Source organism: Haemorhous mexicanus, chromosome 6 (assembly GCF_027477595.1).
Source record: "Haemorhous mexicanus isolate bHaeMex1 chromosome 6, bHaeMex1.pri, whole genome shotgun sequence".
Lineage (NCBI taxonomy): Eukaryota > Metazoa > Chordata > Aves > Passeriformes > Fringillidae > Haemorhous > Haemorhous mexicanus.
The window spans coordinates 22,096,103-22,120,403 of NC_082346.1; the positions used below are offsets into that span (position 1 = coordinate 22,096,103).

Here is a 24,301-nt window from a genome sequence, read left to right on the forward strand (position 1 = left end):
TTATAATATCGAAGACTTCAGAGAAACTGTTTAATTCCTTTATAATTTGAGAATAGCCTTTGTAAAATACATATGTAAGAGAAATCTAACTGTGGCCAAAAGGACCCATTCCCATACATTCCTGTACCTTTGGTATGACTGGTAGTACAGTGCAGATATAGCTGTAAGAAATGACCAGCAGTGGCTGCTTCTTCATGGCTCCATTCCTTCTGTCTACAGACGGCTGCTGAAGAGTGAACTTGGATCCTTCATCACTGATTACTTTCAGGTATTGTATGACTTGCTTGCTTTATTTTGAGGTGTTGCTCCCTTCAGCTTTTCAGCCTATAACAAAATTAGGATCCCTTTTTACATGTGTGTAGCCTTCAAGTTTTGGTTTTGTTTTACTGAGGAAGATGATGGAGGTACTGGACTTTTTAAATGTGGGCCATATAGCCCTGGGAGTAATTATTTTTATTGATGTGAGTGCAGAATTGAGGATAATCTTCCTTGCACTTAAGAAAGGCTGCTAGTTGCCTGCCAAGATCAGCAAGGAATTCACTTGAAGTTTTTAAAGAGGATGGGATGCCTTTTCTTGAGTGTAGAAAATTCAAAAGGTTTTCTGCAACAGGGGCCAGCAAGGGGAAAGAGGAGAGATAATGACAACTGCCTGAAGGCAGGAGGGGGCAAAGAGAAGGAAGCTTCTATCAGCAGGAAATCAACCTGGGTGCTGTTTGCCTTTTAGTTCCACAAATACAAATGCAGTTTCTGAAAAAGGAAAATGTGCAAAATGAAGTAAGACTTGAACAATCACAAATGTGAATATGTGTTGCTGTGTTTTATTGACACTGGCCAGATGGACAGAGGTTCATGTGTAACCACATGAAAGACTGCTGGATGATTTTTAGAAGGCACTGATGGTTTTCAGTGCTTTAATTTGTTCAGTTTAATTTGTTGATTATAAAAAAAAAAAAAAAAAAAAAAACCCAAAAAAAACCGGGGCTGCTGGAAACAAGAGGGTTTTCTTCCCTTTGAGTAGGAGAGAGAAAATTTCTGTACTTTCTGAAGCAGCTGATGTGCGTGCTAACAGCTTAAAAGAGGAAAAAGAAGACTAATGTTGTTTCCTATCAGATTACGTGATTTATTAGATTACATGACTTTAAAAAATCCCCCTGCTGTGCTATCAAGTGAGAAGACAACTCCTGCCCCAGGGGTAGTTGTGTTTCACTTCCTCAGCCCCTCTCTGCACAAGTTGTTTACTGCAGAGGCAGCTGCTGGCGGCGCAAGGCAGGATGTTTCCTAGACCCTGAGTGGGGTGGCAGCCACCAGCACTCACATTTAATTTCTGGGCTAGTTTTGCTCAATGTCAAAAGGAGCAACTTGGCATCTGTCAGACTTAGCGTGAGGTAAAACTCTTGGTGCAGGCAAGTTGTGAGACAAACAGTGAAAGAAAGGCTATTGTTGGAAGTGAGATTTTTCCCTCTGTGAGCTAAGATGCAGACTTGTTTCTGATTCTAGACTAACGGCATATGGCCATGATAAAAGTTACCACTCCCTCCTGAATGTCTTTCCTCAAAAATCCTAGGGCCACGGAGTGGGGAAAGACTGTTCATGTGCCAAAGAAGGGCTGACAGCATTATTTCATTTGTCTGTGGGTTCTGTTTCACTGCTGATGCCAGCTGAATTATGGCAGAACTGCTGCCACCGAGATGAGCAGAGTTAAATCAAGCTGCTGATTTGGCTGAAAAATAACCTTGAAAGCAAACAGCCAAAGCTTCCAACTACTTCCTTTGACGTGTTGTGGTCATCACGTCTGACATGGGGGAGGTGCTGGGAGTGGGTCACCAGGATGCGGAGTGGAGTGGAAGCGCATCTTTTGGCAGTGACTTCCTCTGACATCTGTTAAAGCCCACTGAAAACTATTCCAAGAACCAAGTTTTCTGTCCTCTTGCATGGAAATGGACCCTGAAGAATATGCTCTCTGTGTAGCCAGGCAGTTTTAAATATCCTAGCAGCAATTAGAGCAACTAACGGGATCATGTAATATTTAGATGTGATAAACTGACTTGAACGTTTTCCATTTCTTATGCCGTGGCACTTATAACTGGAGCCACTGAGAGGAACTTTAAAATCACATTTGTTTTAAGAGTTGGGGATTTTACATTATGTAAATTTTATACACTCACACATGCACATTTTTTATAAGCATTGAATATTCAAGACTAAAATGGAACAGAGCTTTTATAGTGAGACAAAGCTACCTTTGTGATCAACTTGACTTAATTACTCACAAGTTCTTTTCATCAGCACTCATGCAAATTAACTGGTTTTAGCTCCTGAAATTGCCAAAGGAATGTTTAGGAAATGGTTGGGGTTTATGCAGTCTTTTTCTGCTACCAAGCCATCATCATACCAGAGTTAATGAGTCTGTTTTGTCTTTGAAAGAGAAATCTAATTCCCATAAGGGCTGCAGTGCAAACTCGGAAGTTTCATTCTGAAGGAAAGTTGTGTTTATAAATCTGCAGCTTTAGCAATCCTACTGTATATACAACCCCTCTCCTTGGATTGAAGCCTGAGGGAAAATGCCAGATAGTTGGGACTTGCAGCATTTACTGCAGATCTGCCTTAAAGCAGTGCTTCATGCTCCAGGTTCATCAGGACTGACTTTGCCCATGAACTGATTGGAGAATTTCCTGAAAAGGGGCATTTGTACCTACCTCTCTGCTCAATAACCCAGCAGGGCACCATTTGCTCTCACTGCTGGGTTAGTTTGCTGGTGGTCAGCTGAACTGCAGTGGGTGGAAATCCAATGACCATGGAAGGTATGAGGCTGGGATTCGGAGGAACAGGGTGTTCTGGCAATTGGGACTTCTCTGGTGCAGCTGTGTGGTTTTTCAGATAAGCTCCCTTCATTTTCCTACTGTCTGGCCCTCGTGTTGGTGGAGAAAAAAATTTTAAATATAAAATTACCAAGTGTTGGTAAATTGATGCATTATCTGCCTGACTCTGCAACAGCCTGAAACAAAACCTCTGGAAGGGATGAATTGTGTCTTTTCACTCTGTGTGGGCTTGTTAATCTTGAAACTCATGGGGGGCAAAATGGAAATGCATTTATGTATATTAACTCCAAACTGTCTCCTCCCAAGGCAGAGAGACCTGATCCCTTCCCAGGCACTGTAACCTCTCCCAGAACCCATAGGCTGCAAATGCAGAAAGTCAAATGCCCAGAGCTGATGCCTGATGTCCACTCCCCACACTGGCAGAGCTGGTAGGTGAGGAATGGCAAGTGAACTGTGTTTCCTCAACTGATCCAATGAGATCTTTGATGTCTCAAAACCAGAGGCAAGCTGTTACATAATTTCCAGCCTGCTGCAGCGGAGAGCAGCTGGAGGTGTCAAGTCCTGACTCAGAATTGGAGCCAGCTCTCTGTTCGTGTGAGCTGCAGAAGCTGCAGCGTGCGAGAGCACACATTGCTGAGGTGTCAAGCAAAGTCCAGGCAGCAAGATGATAAAAAATAGCTGAAGAGCAAGCGGTGTCAGCAGTGAGGTGAGCCTGGGTCCAAAGCAAGACTGATTTTATCTTCTGCCTTTAGAGCAGTCAGTAGTGGTGCTGGTGAACCTTTCTGTGGTCAGAGTCCCTCTTGCTGTAGCTCCCCAGCTGTGCAAGGTGGCTGCAGTGGTAGGGGGAAACCTGCTCTCCTCCCTCTCTTGTGGAACCATAAAGCTTTTTTTTTTTTTAGGTCCCCACTGCATGTTTTCCTGGAACTCCAGCCTGGAGAGATGACTCCAGCATCTCTCATGATGTTTGCTTGCTCCTTTGAAAGGCTGCTTTGTAAAGCCTAGCTAACAGCTGAAAAGGCCATGTGGCTGCTTAGCCAAAGAGAAGAATACTGGGGGTGTGATGCATCCTTCCTTGATGCCAGGTTTCTGTGTCTACCTGTTTCACAGCAAGGCAAGGCAATAATTGTGGAGGCTATTGCAGTGGTGGTTACTGCTGGATACAGGCAGCACCAGCTTTGCTCTGGCCAAGTGCTGTCTTGTGCCTGCTGCCAGGGGCTGCAACAGCTCAGCTGCTGCACAGGGAACAGAATTCACACTTGTGTGATTTGCAGAGCTCAGCTGTGTGTCTGCAATACACTTTTGGGTCAAGCTGGCCTTTATTATTGTATTTGTCTCCTCGTTGGCTGGGAACCTCTGTTCGTGCAGGTCTGCTAATTATTTCTGCTTCATCCGGCACTTCCTAGAGCAGCTTTCGTGGAGCAGCTCCAGAGACTCTGTGGCAAGTGCCCAGGTTCCTTATCATGGATGGAATGCCCCAGCAGCTCAGCACTGCTGTCGGGCAGAGGACCTAGTCCTGGGTGGCAGCAGGGGCACCTCCTTTCAGGCCCTGCTCTTGTGGACTCTGTCGATGTGTGGGAATCCTTCCAAAGGGAGCCAAGTTGCTCCCACTCAAAGCATGGTCAGGGTGCCATGGCTTGGCTGAGCAGGATCCCCCCTGGAGCAGGGATAATCAGGGTGAAGTCAGGGGCCCTGGCTGTGGGGTTTTCCCAGAGCTGCTGCCTGCCTCGTGGTCCATATTGTGGCAGTGCTGCCTACTTGGTCTGCCTGGTCTGCTCTCCTTCTTACCCTCCTTGACTCACTTTCATCTCTTCAAGTGGGCTTTCTCTTTTATCTGCTGTGAACAAAACTGGCTCTAGGAAGAGTCATTTTAGGATGTGATTTCATATTTATCTTGCAGTTTCTCCTCTATGTGGGATCGAAATGATCTCTCTGCTTCTGTCAGTATTTCCCCTCTTGTTAAAGAAAAAAGGATGGGGGTGGGAGGGTGCTCTAGATATGAGATGCTGCAGCTCACACAAATTTGTATTTTGTGAAACACTGCCAAGAATTAGGTAGGAGTTTGTGTGCAGCTGGCAATAACTTTGTAGAAAATACTTGCCAAGTAAGTTTGGGTGATGCTTTTTTTCCTCGAATTAACATCAGATTATGCACCAAGCAGTGGCTCTGTGCTTGTAGAGCCTGTAAAAGTGTGGTTTAGCACTAGAACACAAAGTCTCAGCTGCCTATAAAACAGAGTGTGCTTAAGAAACGCTGTAGCATTCTGTAGGATAAAAAAAATTTTCCACCCAGCAAAATAAGGTCAATTAATTTGAGTATGTTCTGTATCAGTTTACTTCTGTTTCAAGCTTATGTTGTTTGATGAACTGATATTAATTTGTTAATTTGAAGGTGGCTTTTAAAAAGCATACTAGCCATGTTTGGCTTGGAGACATTAAGGGAAAGCAGAATTTAGCCATAATTAAATGGGTGTTTGTGTAAACTTTTTCCCTCAAAGGTAATGACTTATTTGTTATTAGCAGGGGGATTCATTTGTACTTTGCTGTACTGCAGACATGGCATTCAGGCAAGGTGTGAAGTTGCCTGTGATGGCTTGAGCCTCCTTGATGTATTCTGTGGAGTTGCAGCCAAAGCTACTCAGCTGTTTTCCACCAGCCTTCTGCTGGCATATAGCACTCAGAGCAGAGCAAGCTGTGCTGGTGGCATGGCTGTCACCCCAAAATCCTTCCTGTCGGCTCTGTCTGGGGGCTGGCACCACACCCATGCTGCTGACTGAGTGCTTCTGACAGGCAGCATCTGATTTGCCTCAGGCACAGTTGGATGGGCACCATCCTGCCCAGGGTGTGCTGGGGGTGTGCTCCCACTGGGAATGCCCAGCTCCTGCAGTGGGAGGGAGGGAGGGGGAAGGTGCTGGGCACTGCAGGCACTGCTGGCTTGAGAGAGGAGCCCCAAGCTGTGCCTGGGACAGCTTTCACCTCCTGGGAGGGTGGTGGGACTGGTATTACTCCATTGGGCACGGATGGAGAAATTTGCCTCAATTTCTCTAACAGGGAAGGGAAGGAGGAAAATATCTGTGCTAGAAAAAAAGGGAAGGAATTATCAGGAAAGTGAGGTTGTTTTATAAGGTGGGCTCTGATTGCCTTCAAAATGTTTTTTATTCGCAATGGTTTGAATATCAGTTGCTTTAAAGAGTAGCAAACACAGACATGTTGTGAGAGGCTCTTTACTGAGGAACAAATGAAAAGTGATTATTTTCACTTTGAATCCTGTCTTTAAAAACTTAGGGCATTTTAAAATTTACTTAAGAGCTTTCTTTTAGCTGCCCTTCTTACTGGTGTATCTGAGTCAGCTATTTTGGTTTTCTGCTCTGAGAAAAGGGGTCAGCCTGTGAGATTTCACAAGGTCACTTCTATCTGCTGCAAAACATCTCCAGATTTCTCAACTGCACGTACATGGTTTGAAGTTGGGACTTTGTTTCTCTGCACAGCAGAGCAGCAAAGAGTAAAGGCAGGTTTGCACCTCCCACAATAAGCTTTATAGCATCCCATGGTATCCCAACAGCAAGGTGAGGACAATACCCTGGGGGACCAGGAAAATCTCATTTGGGGAGGGAAGGGAATCCCTGCTCCCCCAAGCTTCCATCCCTGTTCAGCTGTAACTGCAGTGGTGGAAGGTGGCAGCTGAACTTTTTCAAATAAATGTACCTTTCCAGCTTACTCGGTAGGAGTCTTTATCTGGTCTTGCTTTAAATAGAAGATTTGTTTTTCCTCTTAGCTCTGTGATTCTGGCAAGCAGGTATGCAGCAGCAAAATGAGAGTTGTAATCCAGACAAGGTCTGAAACAGACCTCCACTGCAGCTTGTATTGATTTGTCAGCAGAGCCTGTAGGGTTTGTTAATGACAATTTCCTTGTCCGGCTTGCTCTGAGGGATTAATGTTCGGATTGAATCAATTCCTAAGCCTGTGACTTCTTGCAGAAAAGATGGAGAAGTAACATTTCCAGATAATATTAGGATGGGGGAAGGGAAATGAAGTGTGGTTGATTTTACTTAGTTCTTTTTAAAGTCTCTTTGACAGGAAAAGCAAAAAATCTGAGAGGATAAGTGAAAAGTCTGCAGTAACTACAGTAACTATATAGCCCTAATCTCTTTTTTAAGGAAACCTTTAGAGTGACATTTTGCAATCTCTTTAGCACATGGAATTGCTATAATACATTCATAGGAGCATAATAAATTTGTTACCACAGAGTAATGATTAATATATCTGTTTTGCAATAGATACAGCTGTACTGTCCATTAGCATGTACAAATGTGTTCTTTGGTTGCTCTCATAGCTGCAAAAGAAAAAAAAATCCCTGGAAGTAAAAAATATCAATAATATTGATATTAGGCAAAGTATCTGGAAAATTGTATCCAGAGTGGGAAACATATGTAAATCTAATGTTCTCTTATTTCTTGAGTGAAACACAAGAAAATAAGTATCACATCCTCATATGTGTGTGTGTATATATAAATATATATATATACACACACACACACACACCCCCCTTTATATTCCAAAGTAGAACAGTATTAAAGACCAGCTGTAAACTTCCCCTACAGTAATTGCCTTGAGCTACAGGTTGAGAAATAAAGAAATTAAGTACTTTTTTTAATGAACTGAAAGCATTTGGAAGGATTAACGTGCCATATCACTCCAATATTATCTGTTGTTCAAGCAGAAAAATATTTATAGTGTTAATTGGGTTTCACTTTTTTCCCCTTTATGATTTTCTTCATTACAGATGTCTTTCTCCCTCCTTTTTCACACTCTTGTTTTTTCCTTGAGGTTTTTTCCTCCAAAGCCCATATTTCTGCTAGAGGATCTTCATAAAACAGTCACCTTCCACTCATTGCTAACATTTGAAAATGTTGTTGGTTTTTTTTCGTTGTGTGACCATCTTTATCCAGTTTGCTAATTCCTGTTGTCATTGCCCAAGTGAAAAGTATCTCTTAGCCTGAGAATGTCACAGAGCAATGTCTCCTCCTTTTTCTACCCAGCTTTGTGATAGCTTCTTGTTGAAGGGAGGATGCAGAGATGTGCTGCTCTCTTGGCTTGGGATGCTTCCACAGATGCCTGTCTCTGTGTCAGGGCTGAGCCAGGCTGGTGTGTGGCTCAAAGGGGCAGGTTTGCAGTGCAGAGCAGGATGCACCATGGCAGCTCATCAGGAGGCCGTGGTGGTGTCCAGGCACTGAGGTAACAGCAGTGTCCCCTGGGAATGGACAGAGATGTGCCTTGCTCCTTGGCTGATGGAAGGTTCAAAAGTGCAGCCTTGACCTGGTTCCCATTAAAAACAGAAACTGAACAGTGGGGGAGTCATCTCTGACTGTTGTGGGCTACCCTGATACTGAATCCTTTCAGAGAGGCAGGAGGTCAATATTCTCTGTCAGTGTGATCTCTGTACCTTTTCTAGGATGCAGTAATAGTGTGTTATGTGGGATTGCAGTGCCTTTCTCTGGCATTCTCACAGCTTTTCAGAACAACTGATTCACCTGGTGCTGTCAGGAGAACAAAAAGATAGGTGTTGGTTTTGCACCATTCTTGTGTTTGGGGAAGTGGGAACAAAAAGCTAATCAGGTATTTGGATGTCCTGAACTGCAAACAGGCTTATTGATATCTTGATCTGTCTGGTCCGTGAGAATTAAGTTTATCTAGAAAGACCAGGTCCTGTCAGTTCTGCAGCTTGACACTGCACACTGATATGATCCAACTTCTCAACACAAAAAGAATGGCCTATGGAAAGACAATAGGCAGGAATAGAGAAGTAGATGTTAGGGAGCTGAGCTTGGCCTGCTGTGCAATTAGACAAGCAATGAGCAATTGCAAAAAGAAGAGAGTGGGACATTTTTGTAGTATTTGACTCTTTGATCACCTCCATCTTGTAATTGAATTGTAGCATATGTGGGTGCACCATTATGGTAAGAACTATTTGATTTTCTTGACTCTCTCCCTGTGACCCTTCCCATTTCTGGGAGATGTTTCAACTGCTGTGTCCATTGCATTCTCATGTCTGGCTGAACAAGAAGGGGTTAAGGAATGTCTGGCACTCACACTGAGACCAGTGCTGGAAGGAGGCACTGCAACATGACTGATCTTAATTAAGATTAATGCATGCAAAGTGGATAGCATCTGACAAAAATGCATTCTTCCATGTTCATTATATAAATAAAAGGCAAATGCATGTCTCTCTTTGCTCTTGGCAGAACCAGCTCCTTGCGAAAGGCTTGCTGTTTATGGAGGAGAAGGTCAAGCTGTGTGAAGGTAAGGATTGTAGGAAACCTGTTTTGGAAGGGAGTTGTGCTTTGATGTTTGGTCAGATGAGATGATTTGCATGTCTGGAAAGCATACAGCCCTGTCTGCTGCTGTCCTGGGGTGTCACAGCCCCTCGGGAGCCCTGTGAGGCTGGAGAGAGGGCAGGCTGTTGGAATGGCCCCAGAGCCACGATGCTGCCACCAGCCATACCTGCACCACAAAAGCAGCAAGGTGGGTCTCATGTGGCAGCTGAACCTGGGCTCATGGCAGTTCTGCTCTGGACATGGATCCTGTTGTAAAACTGCTTGGAGCTGCCTTCTGCCTTTCGTTTCTCAACGTGATTTGCAGCTTGATGTAAGCATAACTTTGGTTTCTCTGTCATGCCTTTGAGAGCTGAGCTATCAAGCTTTGTGTAAATTTAAAGAAAAGAACAGTCTTTTGGGTGAGAATGAAATCCTTCAGGAAAGAAGTTGATCCCACATGGAGCTGTGTTCAAACTACTGCTGCAGAGCCTCCGGGCCAAGGCAAGTGTGGTGTGGCCACTCAGTGCTGGACGTCTGGGGAGCTGCTCACATTTAGTAGCTGTTTGCTCAAGCAAAGCCAGCATATCTTTATTCAAAACCAAGCTGCTGTTTGGTTTGACCCAGTTTTCTAGCCTGCAGGGAAGATCTCTTGCTAATCACCAGTGTGTTGTATGTGGGTCATTAAATGCCAATAGATGTTTATAATCTCACGTCGTTGCTGGGTCTGGATTCCTCTGCACCAGTCTTCACCAAGTGACCTCACCCAGCTGGCAGGCTGTAGGATTTGGGCCCCAAAGGAGTTAAGGGGTTGCCAGCCTCCTGCTTGGGATGTGCTTCTTCAGCATTGGCCCTGTGAGGGAGGAAAAAAGGCAGACTCCTGCATTTTCCAAGATGTACCTGCCTTGCCACTGCCAGCTCTTCAGAATGAATACTGCACAGCTTACCAGAGACTTTGGTTCCTGTATTCATATAAAACTATTCCAGGGTCTGCTTTAGCATTATGAAAATTGAGATTGAGTCTGTAATAAGCTGAGAGCTGCCCAAGAGTACTTTGCAGATGCTCAGGTAGTTTGGGTCAGATGAAGTTTCACAGGCAGACAGCAAAACACCTTCTATGCCTCATTTTTCTGTCCCTAGCTTGAAGTGACACTTGGAGCCACTTGGCTGTGCAGGCTGGCATCACTGTAGGAGATGACTCATGGGCACCTTTCTTTTATAATGTGTGGGCTTGTTGCAGGTCTTGTGGTCACAGCAATGAGGATTTCTTGTACATGCTTCTTGGTTAGTTCTGTCTTCCTGGAAAACTTATACTGCCCCTGTACCCAGACAGAGTGGCTGCAGGGCATGGCAACGTTTCATCTATGTCTATTTTTCAATCACACCCTCTTTAACGTGATTTTTCTTTATACAGTCTGTCAGAATCTCTTTAAATGCCTGCAGGATTTATGATTTCTTGAAGAAACAAACCATTCCTGCTTCCCCTTCAGAAGGAGAAGTGATCTCTGACATTTCATTGTGTCTCCAGACAGCAAAGCATTGTAGTCCTGGGAGGGAGGCAGAGGAGGGAAAAATTTAAACATTCAATTAATCTGTTTCCTGGTGTCTTTTTTGCTTGCACTTGGCTGTTGTGGTACTGGGTGGCTGTTGTGGGGGTTTTGGGGTAGTTTCTTGTCTGCCTGCAGTTCCAGTTTTGAAGCCATAGTCATACCTGACATAGTGAAGCATCTCTTTGAAATTTTCTGAGGTTGCTAGTGGGCTGGCTCTCTGCTCAAAGGGAGATGTCTGCAGGATCTAGTCCTGCTGGCTCTCTTCTCTCTAGCTGTGTCCTAAGCAGCACAACCCTTGGGCAAGCAGAGTGAAAGTCTGCGTGGAAGTCTGCAGATGAGGAAAGCATTTCAGTACAGAGTGATAAGGCTCCTTTGAGCTGCAATTTTACATGGATTCCAGTTCCTCATGTAGGGCGTCTAGTGACCTTGAGGATGAACCTTCAAACCTGTCTTGAGTGACCATCTGCCATTACTGCTCCTTGAGTCCAAACTGCTTCTGAGCTCCAGCTGAGGCTTTGTGGGAGGTATCCTGGAAAATCCTTTTGTCAGAAACTTGTGGGTTTAACCCTGAATCTATTTGCACCTGAGATTTCCAGCGATCACTCTAAAACTTGAAATAGACATTGCAAACCTTAAGCTAAAAATCTTAGAGGCTTTGGGCCCAGATGCTGAGGAGTGCCCAGCTCTGTAAGTCAAACCTTTGAGCATAATTTGATCACAATTGTATTCCTGTTATGGGAATCCCAAGATTCATAGCTTAGTCTGCCTTGGTTTTAAGGACCCAGTTACACTTGGGGATGTTTGTTTGAATTAGAATCATATATGGGAAAGCCACAATTGGATTTCATTTGGGAACCTTCACGAGTGCCTCATTTGTCATCAGTGCCTTTGTTGGGATTCCTGACAGGTACCTGTCTGCTGCTTGGTACTGAGTGGATGCTGGAGGGGGCTCAGCACTTCTAAATGCTCTCCCTGACTCAGTTGCAGGACGATGTTGGATGATCAGCTGATGTTGGCTGTGACCTGCTGGTTCTCAGATTCAGCTGGTTTTGTGTGATCTCTCCTGTGCTAGCTGAGCATGGTAACTGAGCTGTGCAATTGCCCAATCCTGTGCTGTGGAGTTAAAGCCTCTGGTTCAAGAGGGGCTTTACTCTTGTTGGCATTGGTCTCATGTTTAGCAGAGAGCAAACAGTGGTCACAGCCTTGTGTCTCTGTTGGTTAAGGGGAAGCTTAGCTGGATGATGTCCGGTTTTGGGCAGAAACTGCAGAAATGAAGTCTCTTGCCTGGGGAATTAGAAAGTACTTGGAAAATCCAACTTGCTTTTAGTGTCCCTGTCACTAAAGCTCTTGCTCCAATCTCTGTTTTCATAGGTGAGGATCGCATTGATGTCCTGTCTGAAATCTGGGATCACTATTTTACAGAGACTCTTCCTACACTCCAGGCAATATTCTACCCAGTCCAGGTAATTCTCATTACAGTTCAGTCAGGTGAAGCAATGTAACTGCAATGCCTGCTGATGGCAAGTGGTAACTTCTCTGCCAGCAGCACTGTTTGGCCAGTGGCTAAATACATGTCAAAACCTTTAAACTAAGTCTTGGAGGAAGTAGAGTTTATTCAAGTATTAACTGTAAGAAGGACAGCTAAAATCTACTGGACAAGCACAGTGTTTTGGGCTGAATTCATTCCCAGTTGTCTGCTTTCTGTGCTTAGCCAAACTTGCACACTGAAACTGTTGGACTGTGCCTTGTCTAGACTGAAGCTCTGGGCTATTTGTATTTATCATTCCTTCTCTTTTAAATAGCTGTGACTGTTGGTGCAGATGACAATACTGACAGCTTGTCTTAGAGGTATGAATCTGAAGACTAGATCAGGAGAAAATGTGTTTAACTCACCCTGATGACTTTTGAAGGGCTTATATCCCATTTGTGCCTTTGGGAAATCCTCAGTTGGGTTTTTGAAGCTTCAATAAGCAGACCTGTAAGTCTACGGGTAGAGGAAGAATGAACACTTTATGTAAAACCTTTTTATGCTGGGTATTTTTTAGGCTGAGTATCCCATCAGAAGTGCTGAGCTGTATCATTTTTTAATGTATTTTAACTCAGAGTTTCTATATGAGCAGCCTAATTACCTTCCCGGCCTATTTTGACTTTTCTGCCATCGGAGAAAAAGAAAAATCTACCTCATGTGGAGAATGATGTTCTTGGAAATGCTAGCCTCCTCCTCATGACTTTTGCCTCTTCTGGAAGGTGTTATTTCCAGAGCCTTTTAAAATTATTTTCCCCTTGTATTGTTTGAAAGGCAGCAGGTAAAGCTCAAAGCTTGCCCTTTTCCTCTAATCCTGTTAAAGCTGGCATTTCCTAAAAGAGAAAGGACTTCTGCAAAGACTGACACTAACCTTTCTACTGTGTTTATTTTTGTTCTTTCCTTGCTGCAGATGCTTGAAGGTAGGTGTTTGACAGGTAACACTGTGCAACTATAATACCCTCCCTTTCTCTCCTTTTGCAGCCAACTCCCAGTGAGGGAGTGACCTGTTTAAGCAGGGGTTTGTCTGCACTGCAGCTACCTGTGTACTGTGGAAACAGTTGAGCTGCCTGTGTCATACTCACTGATGCTAATAGTTCTGCCACTTACCAGGAAAATTTACTGCCCTGCTATTAAATGTCTGTGATGAGAAGTGGGACAGAAGTTACCACATTGTGGGTAAAGCTTTTGGAATTAACTTAGTGGTGAAAGGATGACTATGGGATGTTGAGATTCTTTGAAAGTATAATTTTTTTGCTGTATTTGTCTTGTCACAATATCTGAGTCACTCAAAATGTATCAGCAAAGCTGTAAAGTTTAGGAAGTATTACCACTTTCTGGATGAGGAACTGAAAGGTAAACAGACAGGGTATTTAAAGCTTTGTAGACATCTGAGTACTACACTAATGTATGGATTAAGCTGCCTAAATACATCCAAGAATTTAACTCAGAGTGAGCTGCTCTAGGCTACCACAGAGAGAGTTGCTGGTGCAGCAAGAAATATACATTGCTCTTATGCCAGGCCAGTGTCCTAATAACAAGACTGGGCTGTTCCTAGAAATAGGGAAGTGTATGTAACCACTTATGTGGTGTGTCACAACATGTGAGGAGAGCTCATCCAGCGAGTGCCTTCCATCACGCTGCAGTTCTTTGTACACTGCTCTGGTAGATGGGAAAGTCAATTTGTTCTTGATTCCCTATCCTTTCCTGCAAATACCTGAAGGATTATTTAGTTGTGCTCTTCTGTGATCTCAGCAATTACCCATTCAGAATGAAACTGAGTCAGCCACATGTGTGAGTGTATGTTACCAAAGGTAGTAACTCACACCAACCTCCTATCTCAGCTAAGTTTAACCCCAGGGCTCGTAGCTCTTGCAGAAATATGACCTTTAAGCAGCCAAGCTGGTTAAATTGCTGTACAGAGGGAAACTATGTAAACAGGTCACTCACTGACTTTCGTATAGTTGCAGCTGTTGATGTGACTATTGGTGTGGAAAAAAGAATAGCAAATCTTGTTTTGCTTGGCACAGAAACATATTTGCATTTTGAAATGGGGTATGAAGTTAATGGGACCAAACTGCATAATAGAAATAAAAAGTTTGCAGCTGCTGAGATATAGTTTCAAGATAGGTACTGGTCTTTCCTGCACATTTTTTCCCTACACAGTGATGGTTTAAAACAGCAAACTGGTTTTTTTTTTATGGCCAAGCTCCCCTCCATACTATTGGTTTTAATTCATATTTACATATTGATAATGCTGTTAATTATGGCCTGCAACCTGTTATGAATTAATGATTAGATGCTGTTAATTTCTTCTAGCTAAATATTTGCTATGTTATGAGTGCTAAATATTTGCTATGTTATGTTATGTGTGTTAGGGAGATCATAAAATTATTCCCAAGCAGACCATGGGACAGAGATTAACATACTGAGAAGAACAAAGCAAACTTTTCAGGCTGGAAAGTGCTGGGCAGAGCTGGGAGAAAAATTTCGGCTACTGAGTTGCAGTGGGGCAAGAGAAAGTCACGCAGATATTAAACCTAGCAGAGGTGAAGGTGGTGACACTGGAATCCCAAATGGAGTTAGACTGTGTTTAAAAATGCTGAGAAATATTATATCATCTGTTAAGCCTGCTCCCTTGTGTTGTTAATGTAAAATAGGAATGCCTTGCAGAGGATATCCAAACTGTTGCTTTTTAAAATTGTGTTTGGTTCTAGCAGTCCTGCTAGCTTTGCTTCAGCCTAAATCTTAAAATCTGTAATTAACTTGCAGATTTTTGTCATATCAGCAAATGCAAATGTTGAGCAAAAAGAGAGTAGAGTATAGGTCAGAGGTAGGTTTAGTTAAGAAATATTCTGAAACAACTTTGTTCCCTACCAAACCTTCTCTGCTTTTCCAACTCCAAGAGCCAGAAGCACAAGCTACATCCAGCCTGAGCCTTTTTTGTGAACAAATTGGATGGCAAGTGGTTTTTATGAATACATACATAGTCATTTGGTGAAGTACAGGCCCATTTCTGGCTTCACTCCAAACTCAGTGGTGCCACAGATGAGGCGATGCCCACTTCACAATTTGTGAGACTGAGAGGGAAGAAATTAAAGAGAATCATGAATCCTCAACATGAATGACTGGGGGTGTTCTGCCACAGCAGCAATGGGCAGAATAAACCCTCCTGTCTGTGTGCCCATGTGCTGGTATGATGCTCACGCATCCCTTTACCCACACTTGGATTTTGCCTTTGTTTTTTAGGGTCAGGAGTTGACTATCCGTCAGATTGCTCTTCTTGGCTTCAGAGACTTGGTCTTGCTAAAAGTAAAGTTGGAAGAAATCCTTCCCCTGGTCCAGACAAAGGTTCCAGCTTCCATTGTCCAGATGCTGTTAATTCTGCAGGTGGGGAACCTCTGCTCTTCTTCATCTGACTCACTTGGGTATCTTGACCTTGTTGAAATCATACAAACACTGGAGGAAAAGTGGGGAGAGTAGAGGGTGTGATGAAGGGGGTGTGATATAGGCTTATTTGGGAGTGGTCAGTGTTAAAATGAGAGCTGAATTTGGATGCCCTGAGCTTTCCTAGAAACAGGTAAAGATGTTGCCTTGAAAGAGATGGGTTTTTGTATTTTTTTTGGTACCTCTCCTGCCCATCTAGGAACACTGTCAGGACTCTTTTTTTCACACAAATTTTCATCTTCTAGCTTGTCTGAATGCCTCTTTGTTCCCTAATTTTCCTGATTTCTCAGCTTTGCAAGGACAGGGCAAGTGCCCAGCACAGCAGATAATGGAATTTGAATGGATTGTGGCTCTGGCTGCTTGACACCAGCACCGTGGCTGGCTGGGATGCTGAGTAGTGCCCATTTGAGGAGAAATACCTTTTGGCAGCAGGCAAAATGAGAGGTCATCTTTCAGAGGCCTCTGCCAAGAGATCTAGAGCATCTGTGGTAACTATCCTCTTTATCCAGGTCTCAACAGAATACTTTCCAAGCTTGCCAAATACAGCCAGTTTTTTTTTTTTTTCTTATATTGCCCAGCCTGACAATCCTGAAAAATCTTACATGTTAGAGTTGACAAAATCATGGAATGGTTTGGGTTGGAGGGGATCCTAAAGATCATCTAGTTCCAACCTCCCTGCCATGGGCAGGGACACCTTCCACTAGACCAGGCTGTTCAGAGCTCCACCCAGCCTTCCTCTGAGCCATGTGCAGGACCTTTCCTTTGACCTTGTTGATTATCATGAGATATGGGCCTTTGCACAGGCCCATATCTCGAGCCTTTCCAAGTCCTTCTGGGTGGCATCCCTTCCCTCCAACATACCACATAGCCTAGTGGCTTTTATTTCTTTTCCAACGTAATGGGTGTCCGAGAATTAAACTTTATGAAGCACAACCAAAATTACAAAGTGGCTAAGCTGGTAGTTCTGTATGAACTCTCACTGTTCTGATGTTCCAGTGACCCAGATTGGAACAGCAGGTGATACTAAAGTGCTACCTCAATTTCCCTGAATGTTTTTTAATACAAGAATCTTGAGAGCAAAGTATCTCAAAGCAACACATTTGAGGGAAAAAAGCTTATTGAGGCTTTGCAGGAAGTTAAGTCTGAACGGTTTCTGAAATTGCTGTTAAATTGGTTGGTGTTATCTACCATCTTCACAGCTGTAAGCTGAACCACAGAGGGTGCTTTGCCTGCCGTCCTGCCTCGGGAAAGAGCAGCGCTTTGCCCAAGGCGTGCTAAGGCTTTTCTACAAAGAGGTGTTTGCTGGTAGAACCACCCCAGCATAATTATTGACACTGCTGTAGCACACTGTGCACATCCTTGGTGTGAGCAGCCCTCGTACCTTCCTGTCACTGGCTCACAAAAGAACTGTCTGCTCAATGGCCAAAGGGCGTGGCTGTAACTTCAGCAAGGAGATTGACCTGAAAGGCACCCAAACTCCATCACCTCCAAAAGCTTTACAGCTGGCATATGGCACAGTTGGGGTATTCCAGTACACAGAGAATTGACAGACCCCAGGCTTTATTCCAGAATCTTTTAAAGGTAATTTGACTTTTTGTGTTGGATTTTCAGAGTGTCCATGAGCCTACTGGCCCCACTGAGGGATACCTACGGCTGGAAGAACTGGTCAGGCAGGTGGTCTCGCCATTCTTAGGCTTGTGTGAGGATCACAGCTCCTCTGGTAGCACCTGCTTGCTTGGTAAGACATGCACATTGTACTGAAGCTATTATTGGGCTACAGGGGTGGGGTAATGGGAGGCATTTGTGCTGGAAAAGGAAACAGTGAATGACTCCATGAAAGACAGAAAACAAAGGCTAAAACAGCCTTGAAAAGGCCCTGATTAATGTTTCTGGATACAAGTTTTTGTGACAGGCCTTTTGTTGTCATTGACTCAGTGACCTATTAGTACCCCATCACTGCACACAGACCCCCACAAAGTCTCCCCTCTCTCTGGACATGGACTGGATTTTAAAACCCCTCTGTCCATGCTTGGTGCACTGCTTTCACCACAGTGAGAGACTGTACCTGGTCCTTTGCTGCCTGCTTGCTAGCCTGCTTCAGCTGCTGCATCAATCAGCTTTTGCAAACAGCAGAACTGTTTCATATTAATTCTGAGGCATGACAGGGATTTTGCATAAAGTCTTCCATCCAAGGATTCTGTTTAAAAAATAAACCCAAATTAAAATTCTGTGTTTAAAGTATGGATAAACATGTCTAGGTGAGAGAATGAGCACCTCACTTAAGGAAGAGCGTGATTATTCTGGGAAACTTTTTCACATGATGCAGGAGCTCTGCTTACACATGTGGCCAGCCAGAAGAGATTGGCTAGCTGATGGGCAGAGTGTTACTGATTTGATAGTCAAGAAGATTTAAATAGAACAAGTGAAGAAAGGTCTAGGCTCCCTCTGTTTTTACTAGCTTTAGCCTTTGCTTCATTGCAAAATTGTAGCAAGCTGGAGACCCACAACCAGCCTTGTACTACACTTAGCAGCACATGGGCAAAGATGGTCTTGTGGTAGAAGAAATTATTGGGACTCAGACAATCTGTGCCTGTAATAAACCCATGGCATTGCTTTAGGAAAACTGCAGCTCAGGATTTTTGTTCTTGTGGTTGCTGGGCAATCAGATATCTTCTGTGCAAGTGAACACGGTTGTGCAGTTCAGCATGGATTTGCAGATCTGATCCTAGGGCTCAATCTAGACCAAAATCCCCTATAAAAGTTGGACTTTGACAAATTTGATTGCTTTGCTTTTTATGGACAACTGCATGCTGCTGGGATGGTTTGAAAGGTAGCTGCCTGACCTGTGCTGAAGTTTCTAGCCATCCTGGATTTCTGCCAGCTGAATGAGGCATTTGTGCCATTAAAAAAAAAAAAAAAAAAAAAAAAAAAGAAAGCTGACCTTGTAAAGTTTATATACCTTAAAATAATTGAACTTACTTGGATTTTAGCTGTCATTTATTTGCGTATATTTCCAAGGTGGCCTTTTACCCTTGCTCCACCCTGTGCTGAGCATGAGGAAAGAAGGAATTTGTGTTTGCAGTGCAAGACAGGGACTGCAAAACTGCACTTTTCTACAACTAACCCTGGTATTTTCACAGTGCTGCTAAGGAGGTGGCTTCTCTTCTTTAACTTTCACTTGTAATCAGACTTCTTTCTCTTCCCTCTCCCTCTTTCAGTCACCATTTTGCTTTCTCAGAACTAGTTTCTTCTGTCACTGGGCAGCCTGTAATGATTCTGAAGCCCAGTAGGTTTCCCAAAGTAGCTTTTGGAGGGGTGCTGCTGGGCTTTGGGTGTGCTTGCATTCTACACAGCTGCTCTGGAGGCCAGACTGCCCTCTGGACTGGAGCCTTCAGGGTAAATGAGTGTTGGGAAATGGGACTGAAGGTGTCTGCTCCCAGCTGTGAGGACACATAAGGCTTCAGCCTGCAACGCTGCTGTATCTTAAGCTGATTTAGAGCAGAGAGGTGTGAAAGGGACAGAGGGGAATTGTAGATGGCAGCATTTCCACCTGGTCTGTTAGCACCCTTTTGCTTTGCCTGTCTAAATTAGCCATAACCTGCATGGTAAGGTTGGGGTATGCTAAAGGGATCCAGCTGGCTAAGAAACAGGGCTTGTATTGGGGATAGGAGAGAAGATAAAACAGCTACAGATCATTGCTGATCTGAGGTTGCTTACAAAAAAGTCCCAGAAAAACTTCTCCCAGTTTATCTTCCTGGTCATAAGGCACCAAAATAAAAATAAAATTTCTAGTTAAGCTATGCAGAACAACTCCCTTAAGAGACTGTCTTTTGTGGCCAAGAAAGTAAAGGGGGAAGAGTAAAGCAATAAATGCATGTTCAGAGTTTGGACTAATTTCACCTAATCTTTTTCTCAAAAGAGTCATATCCTAATGCCCTTTAACATTACAGTTTGCTGTGGCTTGAGCTGCAGATGAAACTTAAAGAGTGTATTTGCTGTAACCAGCCTCAGAAATTATTTTTGCATACTCTTAAGTGTGAACAAACCATTTGAATTGATGTATTACTGACAGTAACAGGGTGAAGGCTGCACACCTGTTCCTCCCTGCTACAAATAGTTTGTTTTCTGCTTTTCTTCCTGATACAAGCTTCCAAAACTCTTATCACCTTCAGTGATGAGTGCTTTGCTTTGCATTTTGTTACTCTTATCTTCTGTCGTCTTGGTTGGAAGCCTTTTACATGGTTTAAAGGCTTCTGACTTTATGAAATGAGACCCTGCACTTCAGTGAAGCTTGTGAGAAACAGAGAGACACATAGGGAGTGGCTCCATCAGCTGCTACAGGGATAGACCCACAGGAGGTGTCCAAAGCCACATGGAAGATTGCAGGGAGGTGGAAGCCAGCAGGTGAACAGTCACAGTGTCTGATTCAACCTGCTGGGGTGGGATTAGAGCCAAGGCAAAGCTCTGAGCCCAGCCTTCCTTCAGGCTTTCAGTGTCAGAACTGACATGTGCTTTGTGGTACTGTGCTTGGGTCTGTGCTTCAGACCTGGCATTTTTCCTCTTTAATGGTTTTTGCTGAGCAGATTGTACAGCCCACACCCACCCTTTCTGTGTCGCTGCCTTTCTCCTCAGCACAAATACTGCCTTTCCCCAGTGCCCCTTTTCCCCAGGCTGCTGTGGACTGTTCCTGAGCACTCTTAGGTGTTTTCTGTGTTCAGCCTCCAAACCAGATATGTTGCAAAGTAGATGAAATGTCCTTTTGCTGGCATGATCTTTAAAAAATATGGTGGGATAATGCCAACAGAATGGCCTGTTCCTAGGCAGATGTAGACACAATGCAATGTAAGCATCAGAATTTCACATTGACAACAGCTAATGGCATTTCCTGAGAGAAGTTTTTCAGAGACAGGGATGGCAATTCAAATCCCCACTGAATGGTTTTTTTGGAGACTTGTGCCACTTTAGTGTCACTTATTTTAGTGAACCTGCATGTGAGACTACCTACTTGGTCTTCAGCCCTTGATAAAAGAGAAGACTCTGAGGATGCTAAAGAGAGTCCCTTGGCTGCACTGGTGACATTCTGGCTCACTGCTCTCGCAGGCAGCAGCCCCTGCAGCAGGATGAGAAGCCTCTCCTCTCTGGGGCAGAGGCAGATCTCCTTTCCCACCACCTAGCAGCCTGAACTAGTGATCTCCTGACTGTTTTCCAGTGGCAATGAAGTAGGGCATTCTGTAGCTGCACGCTGAATTCTCTCTGTTCCCCGAGGCCAGCCCAGCAGCATGGGCAGCGCTCCGTTTGCGTGCCATTGACCATTCCCGCTTCCTCTTTCCCTTCCAGAGAGAAGGTACTCCAGAACCTGCCCTAAGGCCCTGACCCCGCTGACGGAGCAGGAGGGCGAGGCTTACCTGGAGAAATGCGGGAGCATCCGTCGGCACACGGTGGCCAACGCTCACTCGGATCTGCAGCTGCTGGCCATGGCCTCCATGATGCACACGGGCATGGTGGCGGAGGAGTCGGACACTGCTGAGCAGTGCCTGCTGCTGCAGCCCGGCTGCTTCGGCCACAGGCAGTGCTCCAGCGAGCCCAGCATCGCCGACGGCCCCGAGGGAGCCGCGCCTGCAGCCGGCAGGCAGGACCCTGCCGAGCTGAACTGCACCTCTGTCAGCTAGGAGGAGGCTGCCTGAGCAGTGGAGAACTGTGTGCACTAAGCTGGACAAAGTGGTGTGGCATCCCTGCTGGGGAAAAAAGAGAAGAATAGGAATTTTGCTCATGTCGTTGAAATGGGCTCGAGGGTTCATGTGGCTGAGAATGGTATCTAGAGAGGTCCTTTTACCAGTCTGGGATCATTGTTGATGGAGGTACCAGGCTGCTCCCAAGTGACCACTGAGGGCTGCACAGGTTTTGCTGTTGAACAGCACAGTCTGCCTTCTGTAAGCTTTCTCTATTAGTATAAACTTTTTGTGTCAGGTTTCCTTCTTTTTTCTTTGGTATGATACAAATTGAGTTCTTTCTGCTTTTACCCATGTTTCCTTCTTTGTGCTTCTTTGTTCTTTGTCCCTGCAGTGGAGGCCTCTGTGCTGAGTGTTTTCCCTGCTTCTGGTGCTTCATGGTGAATGCTGAGCACTTAATTTCTCTTTCAAAGTTGAACTCAGGGATGAAGCCATTTGCATCCTGCAGAAAGATCTGCTGAGGTGGCTTGTGGGAGGAAGAGATCCTTCATTTTGCTTCCCATGGGCATGGATGAAAAGTCCAAATCAGAATTGATCAGACTTACTTTTTTCCTAGGCCGGAAGAGAACCGAGTATAGGTGGAGTCTGAGTATTTCATATGTACTTTATTTAGTCCCAGCCATATCTTGGGGGTTCTGGTATAAATTGGGTGCAGAGGATGGCTGGGGTGTGTAAATTGGGTGCAAAATGTACCGAGCATCCTGGCATTTGGCATCCATTTGCTCTCAAAATGTCAGTGGAGATAGGACTATGATGAAAGAGAAAATCAGATGGGCAGGAGATGTAAAGTGCTTCTCAGCACTGGGCCATTGTGACTCCAGATCAGGAGGTGATGATCAGTATTTCATCCTGAGCCTACCCTGGTACTTTTAGCACTTGTGAATTTCATGAGACCAAGGATTATCAGCGGGGTGTGGAAAGGAGTCCTGGCTCAGTGTATTCATGAAGTGCTCCTGACCTCCAGTGGTATCTGACTCAGTGCAGTGTTGCTTTTAAGATAAAGTGAGAGCTCTTTGCAGTCTTTGGTTTTATTTTTATTGTGAAGATTGGGAGTGGGTCCTGTTTGCAGGTGTCTGTGTCAGGCACTGCAGTCTGCAGTGCCTGCTTTGTAGCATCACTTGGTACTCCAGTGCTGCTTCTGTGGGGACAGAGCCAATCTGTTTGAGCTGTCCCTGGGATCCTCTGCTGTTGTCTTGCTAAGCAGATTTGCAAGTGTTGTTATAGGCTTAGAGGTGAACTGCAGTGCTGCCTTAAATGTCAAATCCCATTGAAAATATGGACACAACTCAACTACCACTTGAATCTACAGCAAGTGATACTTGGTAAATGAGCGTGTCTTGATAAGGAAACAGAAGGTTAGGATGAGCCTTTGGGATGTTATTTTGCATGCTATGACATTAACTGCAGAATTTTCCCTGCTTCTGTTGGGCAGTAAAGATCTGCTCCACTGTCTGCACTGGAGCACAGCTCTGACCTGCCAGGATTTGGCATTAGTAGCACATGCAGCAAAAGGAGAGCTGGTTATTATTTGGCAACAAAGCATCAGAAATACCAGCTATGAGCACAAGGCATGCTGCCTTGATAAGTAAGGGTGTTGCTTTTTCTGTTGTGCTTTGCAATGTTGAGACAGATATGTGGAAGAAGCTCCTTATCCCTCCTGCCACTGGAGCTCTTGGCCTTTGGGGAAAGGCTGAGTGATTATATCACCAGCTGTGCTTCCCATGTCAGGAGAAGAGGTTCAGTGGTGCTGGCTGCCTCTTCTTCCTCAGAGCACCCACAGTCTGGCAGGGCCAGGAAGATGTGCCTTGAAGCAGCATTCCCTTCAGGTGGATTGTAGGATAAATTGCTCTCCTGTTCATAAATTGGACTGACCAGGCCAACTTACTGCCACCTGCCCCAGGGCAGCCATGGATTGTGGTGGAGCTTTAGAATCTCTGTGGTGGCAGCCACACCGTGCTGGTCTCACCTTGGCACAGTCCCTCCAGCGTGGGGCAGGTGATGATGTCCTGCTCACAGGTAATTTCTTCAGCCCTTGCTGTGACTTATTCTACTCTTAGTCACACCGAGGTGTGTGGGGAAGTGGAGTCACCCTGCAGCATTTCAGTTCACTCTTATGAATGCTTTTCTTCTTTCTGTTTCTCCTGTAGCCCATTTGCCTTCTGTAAATACCCAAAGCATTTCAAATTAGAGAGCAGCACCCTCTTTTATGGTGAAAACTAGAACAATGTATTTATTTCCTGACATATTCTTGGATCATCTCTAGGGCTAATAGAAATTAGTCCTGGTTTTAACTTGAATTTTTTTTTTTGTTTTACACATATGTATGATTTTAATTATTTTGGTTTTGTATCTGTTACTTTGCAAAAATTTGCACCAAGCCCTCTGAATCATGCACTTGCCCCATTGTTTTGTTTTTATGGAGAATTAAAGCTGGTGGATTTACTTTGTGAACTGAAGTAAACACAACCTGTTCTGTAAACCACACCGAGTGTATGGTCATGACCACCACATTTACAGCCACGTGAGACTGCACAAGCCTCTGCAAGTGCTTTTCTTTTACAGGCTGGGTGAACCTGAAGGTGGCTGGAAAGCTGTGCCATGGTGGCAGTGTGAGGCTGGCCTGGGAGGGCCCTGGGAACAGCTCTGAGGAGCAGTGCTGAGCAGATGCTCTCTGCTGAGGAAGCTTCCAGTCCTCTGGAAGCAAAGACTCCGTCCCCATGCCAGAGCTGCAGCATGACAAACACTTGCATTTTGGATACAGGGCACTGGCTTGGGGTTGCACTGTGTTGCTGACCATGTCACATGGCTGTGACAGGGCCACAGGGTGGGTCTTTTCTACCCTCGTGGTCACTAACTTGAGAAAACCTCCTGGAGGAGCTGTCAGAATGGGAAGAAGGAATTTCCCTCACCACCTCCTGAAGTCTGTT

General features: G+C 44.6%; 1 protein-coding gene across 3 annotated transcripts in view; it reads left to right on the forward strand.

Annotated features, from left to right (window-relative positions):
• Positions 1–23,856, forward strand: part of PRR5L (proline rich 5 like) — a 41,285-nt gene extending 17,429 nt beyond the window's left edge. For all 3 annotated transcript variants that reach the window (XM_059849255.1, XM_059849256.1, XM_059849257.1), the window contains exons 4-9: positions 220–268; positions 9,058–9,115; positions 12,048–12,139; positions 15,448–15,588; positions 17,257–17,383; positions 20,983–23,856. In XM_059849255.1, coding sequence (XP_059705238.1) covers positions 220–268; positions 9,058–9,115; positions 12,048–12,139; positions 15,448–15,588; positions 17,257–17,383; positions 20,983–21,314 — 799 coding nt within the window. In that variant the 3' untranslated portion in view covers positions 21,315–23,856. The remainder of the gene's footprint in view (positions 1–219; positions 269–9,057; positions 9,116–12,047; positions 12,140–15,447; positions 15,589–17,256; positions 17,384–20,982) is intronic.
• The last annotated feature ends 445 nt before the right edge of the window (positions 23,857–24,301 follow it).